Here is a 19,744-nt window from a genome sequence, read left to right as displayed (position 1 = left end):
CTTCATCCTCCTCTATGCTTCATTGTATAACCATTCTGTTCTGTCAGCCTGATGGTGTTACAAGGGATGGTAATGGACTGAGGCTGGATAAAAAAACCTGTTGTACACAGTCAGCAGAGAGATTTTTTTTTTCTCATGTCACAGCCCTGCCCAGTGGCTGAGTGACGTATAGTCGTTCACAACGCTGCTCCTTTGACAATTGTTCCATTTCTTGAGCTGTATTTTTAAATCTGCAACCCATCCTTACATGTGAAAAGGATGGGTTGCAGTTTGAAATATTTGACAAAGACCATATTTAAGCTTTGTTTATAAGATATAGTTTCCCATCATTAATAGTGAGATCTTAGTATTATGTTTACCTATCCATGTATTATAGATTTGAGTTACTGCAAAGTATGTACTCCTCCTTGGCTAAAAATACTGCTCAAAATTGATAAGAAGAGTATTGTTACCCTTCTGTAAAATAAGAGCGTGGTCTCTGCCAGAGCCTGTCCTATGGAACAGTGGGCCACTAGCAGTCATACCCTCAGCGAAACGCAACTTCTATCTTTTTACAAGAAAAATTGTAAAAAATGTATTTCCCCATCTGATCTTTACAACTTATCGTGGGCCACATGGAAGCGAAGTCGCCACAGAAGGCCGGGAAACACCGAAAAACACTGCTGATAGCTAACACCTTGGTTTGACTTTGCTGCAAATAGTTTCCCCAACAGATAACAATGTGTGAACTGTTATGATCTGGTAGCCTAGGAGCAGCATGTAACGTACTCTGGAGAAGGTGGTACCTGTACTGACCGCAGACCCTGAACCTAGCAGCGCAACTAGAAATAGCTGTGGGATGTACCTAACACTCCCTAGACACCTCGACACAGCCTAAGGACTAACTTCCCCTAAAGATAGAAACGGAAAACTATCTTGCCTCAGAGAAAATCCCCAAAGGATAGATAGCCCCCCACAAATATTGACTGTGAGAGGAGAGGGAAATGACAAACGCAGACTGAAATCAGGATTAGCAAAGGATGCCTTACTAGCTAAAAAGAAAGAATAGAACAGAGAACTTTGCGGTCAGTATTAAAACACTAGAAAATATCCACCACAGAAAATACAAAACTCCACATCTGACTAAAGACATGGAGGGTATATCTGCATCTCCAGAGATACCGCTTGGCTGCAAAAAATCCTTTCACAGACAAGCTGAACAAGACAAAACATGAAAATGCACCGACCTATAAGGCCCACAGCATGTGGACAGCAGAACAAAGCCAGGACTTATCTTTGATGAAAAGCACAGCAAACAGGAGAGACCAGAAAGGGATGTGAATCCTCCAAAAACAATGGACAACTGGCACTGACTAAAGGATCAAGCAGTACTAAATAGCTGAGTCCAAATTACAAAAAGTGAACACACCTGATAAATGCTGCGATCCACAGACAGCAGCACTACCACTCATAACCACCGGAGGGAGCCCAAGAGCAGAATTCACAACAGTACCCCCCCCCTTTAGGAGGGGTCACCGAACCCTCACAAGAGCCCCCAGGCCGATCAGGATGAGCCAAATGAAAGGCACAAACCAAATCGTCAGCATGAACATCGGAGGCAACAACGCAAGAATTATCCTCCTGGCCATAACCCTTCCATTTGACCAGATACTGAAGCTTTCGCCTCGAAAAACGAGAATCCAAAATCTTCTCAACCACATACTCCAACTCCCCATCAATACAGGAGCCGGAGGATCAACAGAGGGAACAACGGGCACCCCATACTTCCGCAACAAAGATCTATGGAAAACATTATGGATGGAAAAAGAGGCTGGAAGGGCCAAACAAAAAGACACTGGATTGATAATCTCAGAAATCCTATAAGGACCAATAAACTGAGGCTTGAACTTAGGGGAAGAAACCTTCATAGGAACATGACGGGAAGACAACCAGACCAAATCCCCAACCCGAAGCCGGGAACCAACACACCGACGACGGTTAGCAAAACGCTGAGCCTCCTCCTGAGACAACACCAAATTGTCCACCACATGAGCCCAAATCTGCTGCAGCCTGTCAACCACAGAATCCACACCAGGACAATCAGAAGGCTCAACCTGCCCTGAAGAAAAACGAGGATGAAAACCAAAATTACAAAAAAAAGGCGAAACCAAGGTAGCAGAACTAGCCCGATTATTAAGGGCAAACTCGGCCAATGGCAAGAAAGCCACCCAATCATCCTGATCAGCAGACACAAAGCATCTCAAATAAGTTTCCAAAGTCTGATTAGTTCGCTCGGTTTGGCCATTTGTCTGAGGATGAAATGCGGAAGAAAAAGACAAATCAATGCCCAGCCTAGCACAAAAGGCCCGCCAAAACCTAGAAACAAACTGGGAACCTCTATCGGACACAATATTCTCCGGAATGCCATGCAAACGAACCACATGCTGAAAAAAAACGGAACCAAATCAAAAGAGGAAGGCAATTTAGGCAAAGGTACCAAATGAACCATCTTAGAAAACCGGTCACAAACCACCCAGATAACAGACATCCTCTGGGAAACCGGAAGCTCTGAAATAAAATCCATAGAAATATGCGTCCAAGGTCTCTCAGGGACCGGCAAAGGTAGAAGCAACCCACTAGCGCGGGAACAGCAAGGCCTAGCCCGCGCACAAATCCCACAGGACTGCACAAAAGAACGCACATCCCGCGAAAAAGAAGGCCACTAAAAGGACCTACCAACCAAATCTCTGGTACCAAAAATCCCAGGATGGCCAGCCAACACAGAACAATGAACCTCAGATGGACTAGTAAAGTGATTTCTATCAGGAACAAACAGTTTCCCCACTGGACAGCGGTCAGGTTTATTAGCCTGAAATTCCTGAAGAACCCGTCGTAAATCAGGGGAGATGGCAGAAAGAATCACCCCTTCCTTCAGAATGCCGACCGGCTCAAGAACCCCAGGGGAATTAGAAAAAAAACTCCTAGAGAGGGCATCCGCCTTAACATTCTTAGTACCAGGAATGTACGAGACCACAAAATCAAAACGGGAGAAAAACAGGGACCATTGAGCCTGTCTAGGATTCAGCCGTTTGGCATACTCAGGGAAAATCAGATTCTTATGATCGGTCAGGACCACAATACGGTCCTTGGCCCCCTCAAGCCAATGTCGCCACTCCTCAAATGCCCACTTCATAGCCAACAACTCCCGATTGCCGACATCATAATTGCGTTCCGCAGGCGAAAACTTCCGAGAAAAGAAGGCACACGGTTTCATCAAGGAACCATCAGAATTCCTCTGAGACAAAACGGCCCCTGCCCCAATCTCAGACGCGTCAACCTCAACCTGAAATGGAAGAGAAACATCCGGCTGACGCAACACAGGGGCAGAAGTAAATCGGCGTTTAAGCTCCTGAAAGGCAGAAACAGCCGCGGAGGACCAATTCGTCACATCAGCGCCCTTCTTAGTCAAATCGGTCAGGGGTTTAACCACACTGGAGAAGTTGGCAATGAAACGACGATAAAAATGAGCAAAGCCCAAGAATTTCTGAAGGCTCTTCACAGATGTGGGCTGAATCCAATCATGAATGGCCTGAACCTTAACCGGATCCATTTCTATAGATGAGGGAGAGAAAATGAAGCCCAAAAAAGAATCCTTCTGCACTCCAAAGAGGCACTTTGACCCCTTCACAAATAAAGCATTATTACGGAGGATCTGAAATACCATCCTGACCTGTTTCACATGAGACTCCCAATCATCGGAAAAAATCAAAACATCATCCAAATTTACAACCATGAATTTATCAAGATAACTCCGAAAGATATCATGCATGAAGGATTGGAACACAGATGGGGCATTAGAGAGTCCGAATGGCATCACAAGGTATTCAAAATGGCCTTCGGGCGTATTAAATGCAGTTTTCCATTCGTCACCCTGCTTAATACGAATAAGATTATATGCCCCTCGAAGGTCAATCTTAGTAAACCAGCTAGCCCCCTTAATCTTAGCAAACAAATCAGTAAGCAAAGGCAAAGGGTATTGAAATTTGACCGTGATCTTATTCAAGAGGTGATAATCAATACAGGGTCTCAAGGAACCATCCTTCTTGGCAAGAAAAAAAAAAACCTGCTCCCAATGGTGAAGAAGATGGCCGAATATGCCCCTTCTCCAAAGACTCCTTAATATAGCTCCGCATAGCGGCATGTTCTGGCGCAGACAGGTTGAAAAGTCGGCCCTTAGGGAACTTACAACCTGGAATCAAGTCAATAGCACAATCACAGTCCCTATGCGGTGGAAGGGAACTGGATTTGGGCTCATCGAATACATCCTGGAAATCTGACAAAAACTCAGGAATTTCAGAAGAGGGGGAAGAGGAAATTGACATCAAAGGAACGTATCCATGAACCCCCTGACAACCCCAACTAGTCACAGACATAGATCTCCAATGTAACACCGGATTATGTACCTGTAACCAAGGAAAACCGAGCACAATATCATCATGCAAATTATGCAACACCAGAAAACGACAATCTTCCTGATGGGCTGGCGCCATGCGCATGGTCAGCTGTGTCCAAAACTGAGGTTTATTTATCGCCAACGGTGTAGCATCAATGCCCCTTAAAGGAATAGGGTTCTGCAAAGGTTGCAAGGGGAAAACCACAACGTCTGGCAAATTCTAAGTCCATTAAGTTCAGAGCGGCACCTGAATCCACAAATGCCATGACAGAAAATGATGATAATGAGCAGATTAAGGTCACAGATAACAGAAATTTAGGTTGTACAGTACTGATGGTAACAGAACTAGCGATTCTCTTTGTATGCTTAGGGCAATCAGAAATAACATGAGCAGAATCGCCGCAGTAAAAACACAACCCATTCTGACGCCTGAATCCTTGACGTTCAGCTCTAGACAAAATCCTATCACACTGCATAGGCTCAGGGCTCCGCTCAGAGGACAACGACACAGTGTGCACAAGTCTGCGCTCGCGCAAGCGCCGATCAATCTGAATGGCCAGAGACATAGAATCACTCAGACCAGCAGGCATGGGGAACCCCACCATAACATCTTTAACGGATTCAGAAAGACACTTTCTGAAAATTGCCGCCAAGGCATCCTCATTCCATTTAGTCAGTACAGACCATTTTCTAAATTTCTTGCAATACGATTCTGCCACTTCTTGACCCTGACACAGGGCCAACAAGATCTTCTCAGCTTGATCCACAGAATTAGGCTCATCATACAATAACCCCAATGCTTGAAAGAAAGAATCAACATTAAGCAAAGCAGGATTGCCAGTTTCCAGGGAAAATGCCCAATCCTGTGGGTCACCATTCAGCAGGGATATGATGATTTTAACCTGCTGAATGGGATCACCAGAAGAACGGGGTTTCAGAGCACAAAACAGTTTACAGTTATTTTTGAAACTCAAAAATTTGGATCTGTCACCAAAGAATAAATCAGGAGTGGGAATCTTAGGTTCTAAGGCAGGAGTCTGAACAATATAATCTGAAATACCCTGTACCCTAGCAGCAAGCTGATCCACACGAGAAACTAACTCCTGAACATTCATGTTATTACTAGGTTCCGCAGCCACCCAGAGATTAAGACGGAGGAAAAGACAAAACAGGCTAAGGAAAAAAAATGGCTCAAAACCTTTCCTCCCTTCTTCTGAGATGCAATTAACTCATTGTTGGTCAGTTGTACTGTTAAGATCTGGTGGCCTAGGAGCAGCATGTGACGTACTCTGGAGAAGGTGGTACCTGTACTGACCGCAGACCCTGAACCTAGCAGCGCAACTAGAAATAGCCGTGGGATGTACCTAACACTCCCTAGACACCTCGACACAGCCTAAGGACTAACTTCCCCTAAAGATAGAAACGGAAAACTATCTTGCCTCAGAGAAAATCCCCAAAGGATAGACAGCCCCCCACAAATATTGACTGTGAGAGGTGAGGGAAATGACAAACGCAAACTGAAATCAGGATTAGCAAAGGAGGCCTTTCTAGCTAAAAAGAAAGAATAGAACAGAGAACTTTGCGGTCAGTATTAAAACACTAGAAAATATCCACCACAGAAAATACAAAACTCCACATCTGACTAAAGACATGGAGGGTATATCTGCATCTCCAGAGATACCGCTTGGCTGCAAAAAATCCTTTCACAGACAAGCTGGACAAGACAAAACATGAAAATGCACTGAACTATAAGGCCCACAGCATGTGGACAGCAGAAACAAAGCCAGGACTTATCTTTGATGAAAAGCACAGCAAACAGGAGAGACCAGAAAGGGATGTGAATCCTCCAAAAACAATGGACAACTGGCACTGACTAAAAGATCAAGCAGGACTAAATAGCTGAGTCTAAATTGCAAAAAGTAAACACACCTGATAAATGCTGCGATCCACAGACAGCAGCACTACCACTCATAACCACCGGAGGGAGCCCAAGAGCAGAATTCACAACAGTGAACACACCATGATAGAAGAGTATGGGTATATGCCCTGCCATTAGAGGGCTCCATAATAATTAGTGAAATCCACAATAAACATTGGCTCCCCTGGTGGGCTATGTCCTCTGCTCAGACACGAGGCAGCTCATTTTAGTGCCTATAAGATTAGGAGAGTAACCCAAGAAAACAGTAAAAAAAAATTCTACTAAAAAAAAAAATCAACATAGGAACCAACATGACTTGAACCAAAGAAGGCAACCACAATGACACCAGTTTTGACCCTAGGCCAAAGAACAGGAAAGGTTTGGAGCTGTGTCCTCCAAAGTACAGTACTGAACAAGAAGAATATTTTACATAAGTGGAAAAATCCAATTTTCATATTCATAGCAATATGGACACGACCATTGGACATTCCAGAATAGTCCCAATGGGTAGGAAAAAACAGCCAACCATGCGGACTGCCAAACTGACAGCAGCTGGCAATACTTTCCATTCTACAGTGGTATGTAAAAGTTTAGGCACCCCTGCTCAAAATGATGTCACAACAGTAAAAGCATAGTAGCTTGTCTCTACGATGTCTTCTCTCTCTTTCCTTTACCGCCGAGATTGACCCAATCACCATGGGCTCAGGTATGGGTGCAACATCACACAATTTGGAGTACAAGGGAGTCTGTTGTTGCATCAATCCTCTAGCACGAAGTCTCCAATCCATACGGACCGCCTGCGTCATGGTGTCCTCCAGGGTATCCGGAGGAGGATGTAATGTAAGGATGTAGACGGTCAGACAGGCCACTGCAGAACAACCCCCTCAGGGCGGCGGCGTTCCAAGATACTTCAGCTGCCCAGCGTCTAAACTCTGAGCAGAAGCTTTCAGCGGAGTGCTTCCCCTGTGTCTCACTCAACACCATATCCTCTGATATGCAATTCAAAGAACAACTTGCATCCCTCCTTGAAGACCCTAAACAATTTTTTATCTCTTTAAAAATTGTCGGGTAGCTTTACCGGTGGCTCAGGGTCTGCTAGGGATACATCAGTTGGGCCCCCTCCCCAAACCCCGATGGAGCAGACCCCTGTAGAGCGCCTGACACATCTCTCTGCACCTGTTGGTGCGAGCGAACCAGGACTTGCTGCTCCACGGACAGCTTCTGCATAAGCTGGGAGAGCTCATTAACATGATCCGTGAGAGCCTGTACCAGATCTATAATATACTAACACCCCACCATCGGGGAAAGACTGTACGGTCAGCTATAATGTCACGACTCCTGTTATGATCAGGTGGCCTTGGAGCAGCATGAAAACCTTCTCTGGAGTAGGTGGTAACTTATACTGACCGCAAACCCTGATCCTATCACCGCAACTAGAAGTAGCCATGGGGTGTACCTAACAAAACCTAGACACCTCGACACAGCCGGAGGACTAAATACCCCTAAAGATGGAAATAGGAAAACTATCTTGCCTCAGAGTAGACCCCCAAAGGATAGGCAGCCCCCCACAAATATTGACTGTGAGTTGAAGAGGAAAAGACACACGCAGGCAGAAAACAGGCTTAGCAAAGGAGGCCACTTCTAGCTAAATAGAAAAAGACAGGACAGAGTTCTGTGCGGTCAGTAATAAAACCCTTCCAAAATATCCACAGCAGAAAATAAAATACAAAAACTCCACCATCTAACTAAAGACATGGAGAGTATAACTGCAACTCCAGAGAATCCAACCAGACTGAGAAAAACAGCTGACACAGTCTAAGCTGGACAAATAGAAACAAAAGATCAGCACTGGAAATAAGCACACAGCAAGTGTGCTTCAGAAAAAGAAACAGACACTTATCTTTGGTGAACTGGCAGCTAAGCAGGTGAGGCCAGGCAGAGATCCAATACTTCCAAAGAAATATTGACAACTGGCAAGGGCTAATGAATCCTGCACACTTAAATATCCCAGTCAGAACAGCAATTAGCTGATACACCTGGCCAGTGCTGTGACTCAGAGACAACTGCATTCCCACCTACAACCACTGGAGGGAGCCCAAGAGCAGAATTCACAACAGACTCCTGGGTATTACTGCTGCGGGGACAGCTGCGTGCCACAGCAAGGGAGCTGAAAGCAGAGCGGAGGGGAACTCAACGGGTAGCAAACAGGACCTGAAACACGTGACAGGGTAGGAGGTGGTCGAGGGTGGCGCCAGACGTCGGGGTGCAGAGGAGACAATATACACTGGAGAGTAGTTAAACGTGCCAAGATCAAAACCAGAAGATAACAAGGTAACCGAGGGATGAGGCGGAGGGATAGCCAGAAAGGGAGCCAAAGGTCATAAAGCCAGCAGAACAAACAAGCAGAGTAAAGCATGGAGAGCAAAAGAAGCAAATGCAAACCGAGCACACACTCAAGGGGTCAGACACACAGACTAAACGAAAGTATAGCTGACAGGGAATCCTAGTCTGGAGTGTGTATAAATACCGCTCCCAGATCCAAAGAGAGGCCAGCAATATTAACCCCCAGAGAGCAGGACATGAACCATGTCCTATACCATGACAAATTACTGACATTGTGAACAGTTAAGCAAGTTGAAGATGACATTATCTCTAAAAGGGCTAAAGTTAAAGATGACACATTTCCGTTGTATTTTATGCAAAATATAAATATTTTCATATTCTACATTTAAAAAATTTCAAAAAGGAAAATTGGATTTTTAAAAGGTTGGGAACCCTGTATGGTTAGTACCTAGTAGCACCCCTTTTGCAAGTATTACAAGTTGCACATGCTTTTAGAAGCCAGAGAAGTCTTTCCATTGTTTGAGGGTTTTCATCCCTTCTTCTTTGGAAAATTCTTCCAGTTCTGTGAGATTTCTGAGTCGTCTTGCATGCACTGCTATTTTGAGGTATAGTCACAGATTTTCAATGATGTTCAGATCAAGAGGAGATTTCTGGGGAGTCTTGCATGCACTGCTATTTTGAGGTATAGTCACAGATTTTCAATGATGTTCAGATCAAGTGACTGTGAGGACCATGGTAAAACTTTCAGCTTGCGCCTTTTCATGTAGTCTATTGTGGATTTTGATGTGTGCTTAGCATCATTATCCGTTTATAGAAGTCATCCTCTTTTCAACTTCTTTTAACAGATGGTGTTATATTGCATCAAGATTTTAAATGAAAATTTAATTAAATCCATTCTTCTCCCATGAAATGTTCCTCGTGAGATTGGTTGCAACACAACCCCAAAGCATGATTGATCCAACCCGATGCTTAATGGTTGGCGAGATGTCCTTTTACTGAAATTCTGTGCTCTTTTTCCTCGACACTACCTTTGATCATTGTGGCCAAAGAGTTCTATTTTAACCTCATCGGTCCATAGGGTGTGTTTCCAAAATGCATGAGGCTTGTTTAGATGTTCGTTGGCATAGTTCTGAAGCTGAATTTTATGGTGAGGATGCAGGAAAGGTTTTCTTCTGATGACTCTTCTATGAAGGCCATATTTGTGCAGGTGTCTCTGAACAGTAGAACAAAGGACCACAGCTCCAAAGTCTGCTAAATCTTTCTGAAGGTCTTTTGCAGCCAAGTAGGGGTTCTGATTTTGCCTATATCAATCCTACGAGCTGTTCTCACTGAAATTTTACTTGGTCTTCCAGACCATATCTTGACCTCCACTACTCCTGTTAACTGCCATTTCTTAATAACATTTCAAACTGAGAAAAGGGCAACTTGTATAACGCCGGTGTCTCTACATTCCCTTCCCCAGCAAAGACACCAAAAATTTTCAGCGCCGCACCTCCCTCCCCTCCTGCCATCCCTGCTTTTTCTCTGGTGCCCATGCTCACCACCATGGTCCCGCGCCCTGTCCTCATCCTCCTGCGGCTGCCCAGGGTCTGTGCACTGCTTGCAGATGCCCGGGCACAGTGAGCTCCCAGCTTCTTAATAAGACAGCTCGCGCCATCCTAAAGTGTCCACAACCAGTGGCTGGGGAGCACTAATTATTTAAGGCACCTGCACTGGGTGGAAGGTACCTGTGTAATGTTGTAAGTTTATTTCCTAACACTCTTGTTAGTTCTCAGGTCCCAGTGCTCATATCCTCGTATGTTTGCCTTTCAAGCGTACTCGCCTGACAGTCTATCAACAGGTCTCCCATTTGATCCCCTATCAGAGTGCTGGATTTAGATTTTGAACCTAAAAATAGCCCTTCTGGTGGCATCAGCTAGAAGGATGGGGGAGCTGCAGGCACTATCGGTCAACCAACCACCTACTCAGGTCTTACCAGATAGGTTGGGTCAGGGCTAAGTATAACCCTTTCTCCCAAAAGTGGTAACAACCTTCAACAGATCTCAGGAGCTAGCTTTGCCATCTTTCTGTGATAACCCTAAAAAAGAGGGGGAAAAAGAGCTCAACATCTTGGATGGTAGGAGATACCTGTTACAATACCTAGAGTCAACCAGTGAATTCACTAAATCTTCCTCTCTGTTTGCTCTCTTTCATAGTCCAAGGAGAGGCCAGGCTTTCGTTCAAAGGGTACATAGACAGATGAGTCAGAACAAGGATTGCCTTGGCCTACTCTTTGGGAAGTATTCCCACCCCCTGATAATATAAAACCACACCACAAGGGCTGTCTCTACATCCTGGGCTAAAGCTTCTCTGGAACAAATCTGTAGGCCTGTCACAAGGTCCTTACCCTCCACTTTTTTCAAGCACTAGGATGGATTTAGGTGCTGGAGATCTTATTTATCTTACATCTTACTAATGTCTTACAAGCGGTGGTCCCTCCCCAAGGGATTCCTCTGAAATCTCTCTCCATGGTGCTGTTGTGGGGAATGAGAAAAATGATAATTACTTAGGCTAGTTTCACATTTGGGGTTGAGTCTGCAGCGTTTAGTACGCAAAGGCAAACACATGGCATGATAACTCTGCGTTTTTTATCTGCATCAACTTACACATGACGGATAAAAAACCGCAACATTTGCACGTGTTTGCATGCATTCTTGCATGCGTTCGCGTTGTTTATGCACATACGTTTGTTATGAAAAAATATTTCAAGGCGAATTTCATTGACAAAAGCCACGCCCAATGGGCGTGGCTCATAGGATTTCTGTATATAGACCCTTGTGCAAACGCAAACAAACGCATGTCCTTGCGTTCCTATGCGTTCCCATAGACTAACACATAGGTTCCCATTGACTCCGAGAGAGAAACTCCATGTTGTCTGTGGCCTAAAATATGTAGGTTTTATTAGTAGATGTAAAGAAGAGAACTAAATACTGTAAAATAATAAATCTTCTCATATGTTTCACTAATCTTCAGTAATTGTATTATTACACAGGATTTTTATGATGTTACATCGGCTCATCTTCTTCTCATTCAGGTCTCTACAATATCGGATCCCCTCAGTGAAAATCTTCTATATAAGAGAATTTTCCTGATTTACCCATCAAGGATGGATATGGACAGAAACAAGATGGCTGAGAGGATAATACACCTCACCATAGAGATCCTCTTCCGGCTTACTGGAGAGGTGAGAGATTCTGATGACGTCACATTACATCATTCTTATCTATGGGAATATCAGATGGACAGAACTGGAGAGGTGAGGACTCTGGAAATGTCTGTAGTGATATTTATTAATGTGTCTTTCCATTACCAGGATTACACAGTAGTGATGAAGACCTCTAGTGAGCACTGTCAGGACCCTGTGTCTGAGGGATGTGGAAGACCCCTGAGCCCAATCACAGGACCTCCACCTCACCACCTGATGCATGAGGACATCAATGACCAGAAGATCCTAGAACTCACCTACAAGATGATTGAGCTGCTGACTGGAGAGGTGACACTGCTGGGAATGCTGGGACATTATACAGTAACACTATGAAGGGATTAGGGGGATGACGGTATCATTGTATGTGTCAGGTTCCTATAAGGTGTCAAGATGTCACTGTCTATTTCTCCATGGAGGAGTGGAAGTATTTAGAAAGACACAAAGATCTGTACAAGGACGTCATGATGGAGGTTCCCCAGCCCCTCACATCATCAGGTAATAGACAAGACTAAATACGCACAGCCTATAATTATCTGTATGTAAAGAATGAATTCAGTCCCTGTATGTGTTTCCTCCAGATCTATCCAGTAAGAGGACAACACCAGAGAGATGTCCCCGTCCTCTTCTTCCTCAGGACTGTAAACAAGAAGATCCAAATGTTCCTCAGGATCATCAGGTAGATGGAGAGAAGGTGTCATGAGATCTCCTCTATGATGTGTAGACGGCTGTGAAGATCTAGTGCTCGATCTAGTTTTATCCATCAGTATTATATGTTTTATACTTGTGTAATGAAAACTGTGGAGATGGCAGAAATAGAGCTGATCATAGATGTGACTTCTCCTTCTGTCTGTGGCTTTTACAATATTTGTTTCAGGGTGAAGATCTGACCCATATTAATACTACAGAGACATATTTGAGGTGTGATGAGTGGTTTAAAGAGGAGATTCCTACATTTGACTACCCAGGTGAGTAGTATTTGCGAATAGAATTTTCAATTTCTTTTAAAACTGACTAACTTCAAACAAGATTATTCGGATTACTGCACAATCTCTCCTGAAATCAGGAGTAACATATACTCTACTCTTCTGGTCAGGACTCCTAGTAGTTCCAATGGTCCATCATAAATGAGTGCAACTCCTGTTTAACCCCTTTAATGTTTGCACATTAATTACCAGGCTAATTTTTACAATTCTAACCACTGTCACTTTATGAGGTAATAACTCTGCAACACTACAATGGATCTCTCTGATTCTAAAACTGTTTTTTCGCGACATATTGTACATCATGACAGTGGTAAAATCTCTTTTAAATAACTTGCGTTTATTTGTGAAAAAACTGGAAACTTGGTGGAAATTTGGAAAATTTTGCAATTTTCAAACTTTGAATTCTTATGCCCTTAAAGGGAACCTGTCACTCCCAAAATCGAAGATGAGCTAAGCCCACCTGCATCAGGGGCTTATCTACAGCATTCTGTACAGCCCCCGATGTATCCTGAAAGATGAGAAAAAGAGGTTAGATTATACTCACCCAGGGGCGGTCCCGCTGCGGTCCGGTCCGATGGTCGTCGCGGTCCGGTCCGGGGCCTCCCATCTTCTTACGATGACGTCCTAAGAAGCAAAGTACTGCAAAGTACTGCAGTGTGCAGGCGCTGGGCCTCTTTAACCTTTCCCGGCGCTTGCGCACTGCAGTACTTTGCTCTGCCCTCAACAGGGCAGACAAAGTACGCCTGCGCCGGAGCCAGAGCATGAATGCAAGAAGAGGACGTCATCGTAAGAAGATGGAAGGCCCCGGACCGCAGTGGGACTGTCCCTGGTTGAGTATAATCTAACCTCTTTTTCTCACCTTTCAGGTTACATCGGGGGTTATCTACAGCATTCCAGAATGCTGTAAATAAGCCCCTGATGCCGGTGGGCTTAGCTCATCTTCGATTTTGGGGGTGACAGGTTCCCTTTTAATCAAAGAGATATGTCACACAAAATAGTTAATAAATAACATTTCCCTCATATCTACTTTACATCAGCACAATTTTTAAAACTTTTTTTTTTGTTAGGAAGTTATAAAGGTTAATAGTTGACCAGTGATTTCTCCAACAAAATTACCAAAATTATTTTTCAGGGACCACCTCACATTTGAAGTGACTTGGAGGGGTGTATATTGTAGAAAATACTCCAGTGACACCATTCTAAATTCTGCACTCCTCAAGGTGCTCAAAACCGCATTCAAGAAGTTTATTAACCCTTCAGGTGCTTGATAGGAATTTTGAAAAAAATGAACATTCACCTTTTTTTCACAAAAAATTTATTTAGACCCTTTTTTTTATTTTCACAAGGGTAACAGAAAAAGATAGACCCCAAAATTTGTTGTGCATTTTATCATGACCTTACCGATACCAAATATGTGGGGGAAAACTACTGTTTGTGCGCACGGTAGGGCTCTAAAGTGAAGGAACGTAATTTTACTTTTTGAATGAAAAACTTGGTGGAATCATTGGCAGACGCCATGTCCTGTTTAGAGAGCCCGTGATGTGTTAAACACCCCACATGTGACCCCATTTTGGAAACTAAACCCCTCAAAGAATATATTTAGATGTTTAGTGAGCACTTTAAACCCTTCGGTGCCTCACAGAAGTTTATAACATTGAGCCCTGAAAATAAAAAAAGTCACATTTTCCACACAAAAATGTTGTTTTAGCTCTCATTTTTTTATTTTTACAAGGGTAACAAGAGAAATTGCACCATACAATTTGGTGTGCAATATCTCCTGAGTGTGTCGATATCCCATATGGAGAGGAATACTACTTTTGAGTCACAGTGCAAAGCTCCGAAGGGAAGAGGCGCCATATTGTAGTTCAGATTTTGTTGGAATGGTTTGAGGGTATTATATCACATTGGCAGTGCCCCTGAGGTACCAGAACAACAGAAACCCCCCATGTGTGAACTCATTTACAAACTATACTCCCCAATGAATTAATCTAGGGGTACAGTGATCATATTGACACAGAATTTTATACAATTGAGCGGTGAAGAAAGAATAAATTGCATTTTTTACCACTAAAATGTTGTTTTAGCCCCAAGTTTTATTTTTTTCTAAGGGCTAGTAGGAACATTTTTTTCATAAAAAACTGAGGTCTATTTTTTCCTGAGTGCGCCAATACCCTACAAGTAATCGAGAAATATTTGTCAGGCACAGTGCAAGGCTCAGAAGGGAAGGAGCGCCATACTATAATGCAGATTTTACTGTTATGGTTCGCGAGTGCCATAACACACTGGGAGAGCCCCTGAGTTGCCAGAACAGCAGAATTAACCCCCCACCCCTGTAAGTGACCCTACACCTCTCAGTGAATTAATCTAGGGTTGCAGTAATCAGATTGACACCATGGGTTGCCACAGAATTTTATACCATTGGGCAGTGAAGAAAAAATAATTACATTTTTAGCCCCAGATTTTACATTTTCACACAATAATTGGGTAAAAATTGCACCATAATTTGTCCCACAATATCTACTGAGCATGGCAATACCCTATATGTGGCTCTACTGTACTGCTTAGTCATATGGAGAGACTCTGGAGGGATGGAGCGCTATTTGCCTCCAGGAGCGCAGATTTTCGTAGAATAGTTTGCAGACTCCATATACAGAGCCCCTAAGAAGATCAGAAACCCTCCCTTAAGTGACCCCATTTTGGAAATTATACCCCTTTGGGAATGTATCTACAGGTTAGTGAGGATTTTGACTCCATGGATGTTTTCCAGAAACAAGCAGCAATGAATGTTGCCAAGTGAAAATTGTAAACTGCTGTTGTAGTGACCAGTATGTTGTAGTGACCAGTACCATTATAGTGACCAGCTTGTTATGCCCAACTCATGTGGATGCTATATGTGGTTTAGGCATTCTGTGGGGCCCAGAAGGGAGGGGGGGTATTTGTATTTGGGAGCGCAGAATTTTCTGAATTTCTTTTGAGAAGCGAGGAGCCATTTCGCTGTTCCAGAGCCTTTGTGCTACCAGTAACATGGAAGCCCCTATATTTCCGTTAACTGTTGACTGACCTGAGTGTGGACTTTTTTGTGGATTGAGTTGAAGATTTTGTTAGGAACATTTTACATAACGTTTGGGATCACATTTACCCGATGCTCAATGCTGAGCACTTACATCAGGGATCCCATCTAAAACTATGATTGACATGATTCAGATGTAACCCCCGAAGGGTCCATTCGCTATAATGAGGCAGCAGATTTTCCATATGCCTCATTATAGGGAATCTTCCGTCAAGGGTTTTGTCTGAATCACGTATTTCAGAGATTTACACGGAAACCCCGATGTAAGTGCTCAGCGCAGAGTGCAAGATAAATGTGCACTGAGCCTTACTGCGATCTTTGGGAGGCAGAATAAACAAATCAACAGCAGGTGAAGAATTGGTTTTATTTTTTTTTTTATGCCATTCCTCATCTGGTATACGTGATATGGTGGCCTTTTTCTTCAGGTCGGTGCGTTTACAGCGATAGCAGACTTATCTGTTTTTTATGTTTGGCTGCTGTCACACGCTAAAAAACGCTTTTTATTGCACATTGTCATATATTGAAAGATATAATTTTTCAATATATCGACCTACAGAGTCATGTGATAGCTTGTTTTTTGCGGGACAAGTTGACATTTTTATTGGATCCATTTTCGGACACATCACATTTTTGATTGCTTTCTATTCCGATTTTTGGGAGACAGAATGAACAAAAACAGCAATTCAGGAATTGTTTTGGGGGATTTTCTTTTATGTCGTTCTGCGTGTGGTAAAATTGATAAGGCAGTTTTATTCTTCAGGTCAGTACAATTACAGCAATACCAGATTTATATCAGTTTTTTATGATTTGGCGCTTTTACACAATAAAAACTATTTTATAGAAAAAATAATTATTTTTGCATTGCTTTACTCTGAGAGCTATAACTTTTTTATTTTTCCGCTCATTGAGCTGTATGGTGGCTTTTTTTTTGCGGGAAAAGGGGATGATGTTTTCAGTGGTACCATATTTTTTATAGTCCTGTTTTTGATTGCATTTTATTACAATTTTTGTACAGCGGTATGATGATAAAGCATTGTATTTTTGTTTTATGTTTTAGTTAGTTATTTTTTATGGCGTTCACTAAAGGGGTTAACTAGTGGGACAGTTTTATAGGTCAGGTCGTTCTGAACACGGCAATGCCAAATATAGCTACCCAGGTGAGAAGTACTTTAATTGTTTATATATATTTTTCTATACTATATACAGTATATTTTTTCATACAAATATTCATTAATGGGAGATACATATCTCCCATTAATAAATATTTCTACGAAAAAATTCTTACAATTTTTGTTTTTTCCTTTTTTTTTTAACTTTGTCCCACTATGGGACTTTCATTTTTTGCAGGCTGATTGCTTGTATAGCATCCCTACGCTAGGCAAACTTGCTGATCATGCTCTGAGCAGATCCAAGGGCAGAGGGGATTTCTTTCCTATGCCTGCTCCCGAAAAGCTGCAATTGAATTCGATTGTGACATTTAGGAGGTTAAAATACTGGGAGTGGAGCAGGACCGCTTCTGGCACAAAGTTCCGGGCGTCACCTGTCAGAATCAGCTGACATCTGGCAGTGATTGCTCGCGCACAGCCTCTGTGCACGCAAAATTGCCAGGACGTAATAAGTACCAGGTCACAGGGACGTTTCTGGTGGTAAAGCAGTTAATATTGGAGTTCTGTAAACAAACCAAACGTTGTTGGGGAATGATATTTTTATTCTTTGTCTTTTTTTTAATGTTTTTACATGTTCAATCTGTATGGTATGTTTGATTGTGGTGGGATTGGCCTGCCTCGCTATCTAAATTTAAAGGGAGCCTGTAAGGTCCCTCATGCCCTCAGAACCACCTGCAGTTGTGTCTACGTACCTGCTCAATAGTCCCTTTATTAGATTACACACATAAACAGAGCTTTAGAAAAACTATTTCAAAAGTCCGTTTAAGATATGTAAGTGAAGCCTTTGACTAGTCAATGGGGCGTTAGTCTCCCTAGACTAATCGGCCCACTTAGCATGTTTTCAAGCCTATGTGGGTTTAATAACAGGACTTACAAGTGCCGGCATCATCGCGCATACTCGCTGCTTCTTTCCTTCACTGCACTGATCCTCTGAAGCTGGTCGCATGCCCGGCTTCAGAGAGTCACACTGCGTATAATCGGAACTGTAGAAGACCTCATGCACAGTGTGCCTTTCTAAAGCCGGAACACTTAAAGATCTGTTTGTGTAATGTAATGAAGGGACTGTTAGGGTATTTAGCTACAGTATGTAGACACAACTTTTTGTGCGTCTGAGGCCACAGGGGATCTGACAAGTTCCCTTTAAGACCTCTCAGCTCTGCATTATTTTAAAAACTTATCTTTAAATGTCTAATTTTTTAAAACTAATCTTATAGCAAATATTGGTTTAGATTGCCAAGAGCCACCGAGCCCCATACTCTAATCACCCCAGAGAGCTTTCACCATGAGTTACTCATTCTTTACTGATGAAGTTTGTTGAGTTTGATCATTTCAGTAGACTTGTTTTTGTCTATACTCACAGATTTTGACTACAGTAGTTAGTTTACAAAATACTCTGATAACCAGTTCCTGCAGCCAGTTTTATGTTCCTAATCAGGCCCCATTTTTCAAATCTGACGTGGTCACTTTATGTGGTGATAACTTTGCAATTCTTCACAAAGCATAATAGGAATCCAATAGACCTTACAAATTATTTTCCAACGTCTCTTGAGTCCAACAATACCCTATATACAGTTGTGCACTACTGTCTGCGCACATGGAGGGTTAAGAAGGGAAGGAGCGCTATTTAGCTATATGAATGCAGATTTTGCTGGAATAGTTTGCAGACAAAATGTATTGTGGTCTCCTGGCAGCTCAAAAGATGGCTACCATGAACAGGCTTGGTGCTATCTACTCCATTTTCCAGATCACAGGGATTGATATGCTCATGACCCTTACACAGAGACCCCTAGGCTTTGGCCATGGTGTTATCTGCCTATCTGTAGTGTGAGATGGAAAGACGAATAGTCAGGTAGCCTGGTCAGAACAAGGAGGGCAGAGAAAATACAAAATCATAAGATGCCAGAGTAGTCAGTAGATGGCCTGGGGTCACAACAGAGAGCAAATACACAAGCTGGGAGCTGAGCGCAGAAGACTAAACCTGAGGAAAACAAGGCTGTATCTGGCAGCTTCCGGTAATATTCTTCGAGCTTTAGTAGGGTGCGGTGCTTTCCATTTGGCTGAAGCAGAGATCAAATTACTTCAGCTGGACAGCACACACACCCATATTGCCGGACTAGAAGGTACTACTGGTCCTAGGAACCCTAATCTTAGTGGCTGGACAGAGCCATCACCACCCAGAGCTTCTGGTTCAGACATCTCCTACATTACCAGAGCCGCCTGCAGAATGAATAAGGCGATACCTGGTGACAGAAGCAGGCGTCGCAGGAGCAGATCCCAGAGAGGATGAGACCCACCATTTGCAGAGGTCCTAATATAACAAAATGGCAGAAAACCAGCAGTGCAGTGGAAATCTCCATAAAGTAACTACATTTTGGAAATTATAACCCTCAATGAATTAATCTATAGTAGTAACTATTTTGACTCCACGGCCACTTTCTGTAAATTAGCATGCAATGGATGTTGGAGGGTGAAAATTGCACATTTGCCATTTTATTACCCAACACATAGTGCCAAGATTGTTTTTCAGGAGACACACACTCACAGTAAATTAAGTGTTTTTTTCATTATAGTAGTGCCAAGTACATGAA

The 19,744-nt window shown here is 43.0% G+C and overlaps 1 protein-coding gene across 2 annotated transcripts in view; it reads left to right on the top strand.

Annotated features, from left to right (window-relative positions):
- The window catches only part of LOC138663588 (zinc finger protein 773-like), a 44,988-nt gene that overhangs the window by 22,449 nt on the left and 2,795 nt on the right, over nucleotides 1-19,744 (top strand). For both annotated transcript variants that reach the window (XM_069749848.1, XM_069749846.1), the window contains exons 2-6: nucleotides 11,767-11,916; nucleotides 12,046-12,225; nucleotides 12,309-12,432; nucleotides 12,516-12,613; nucleotides 12,812-12,902. In XM_069749848.1, coding sequence (XP_069605949.1) covers nucleotides 11,839-11,916; nucleotides 12,046-12,225; nucleotides 12,309-12,432; nucleotides 12,516-12,613; nucleotides 12,812-12,902 — 571 coding nt within the window. In that variant the 5' untranslated portion in view covers nucleotides 11,767-11,838. The remainder of the gene's footprint in view (nucleotides 1-11,766; nucleotides 11,917-12,045; nucleotides 12,226-12,308; nucleotides 12,433-12,515; nucleotides 12,614-12,811; nucleotides 12,903-19,744) is intronic.

This window comes from Ranitomeya imitator, chromosome 2 (assembly GCF_032444005.1).
Source record: "Ranitomeya imitator isolate aRanImi1 chromosome 2, aRanImi1.pri, whole genome shotgun sequence".
In the NCBI taxonomy this organism is placed as follows: Eukaryota; Metazoa; Chordata; class Amphibia; order Anura; family Dendrobatidae; genus Ranitomeya; species Ranitomeya imitator.
Note: the sequence above shows the minus strand (reverse complement) of the source record. Positions and strands in the feature narration are given on the sequence as shown.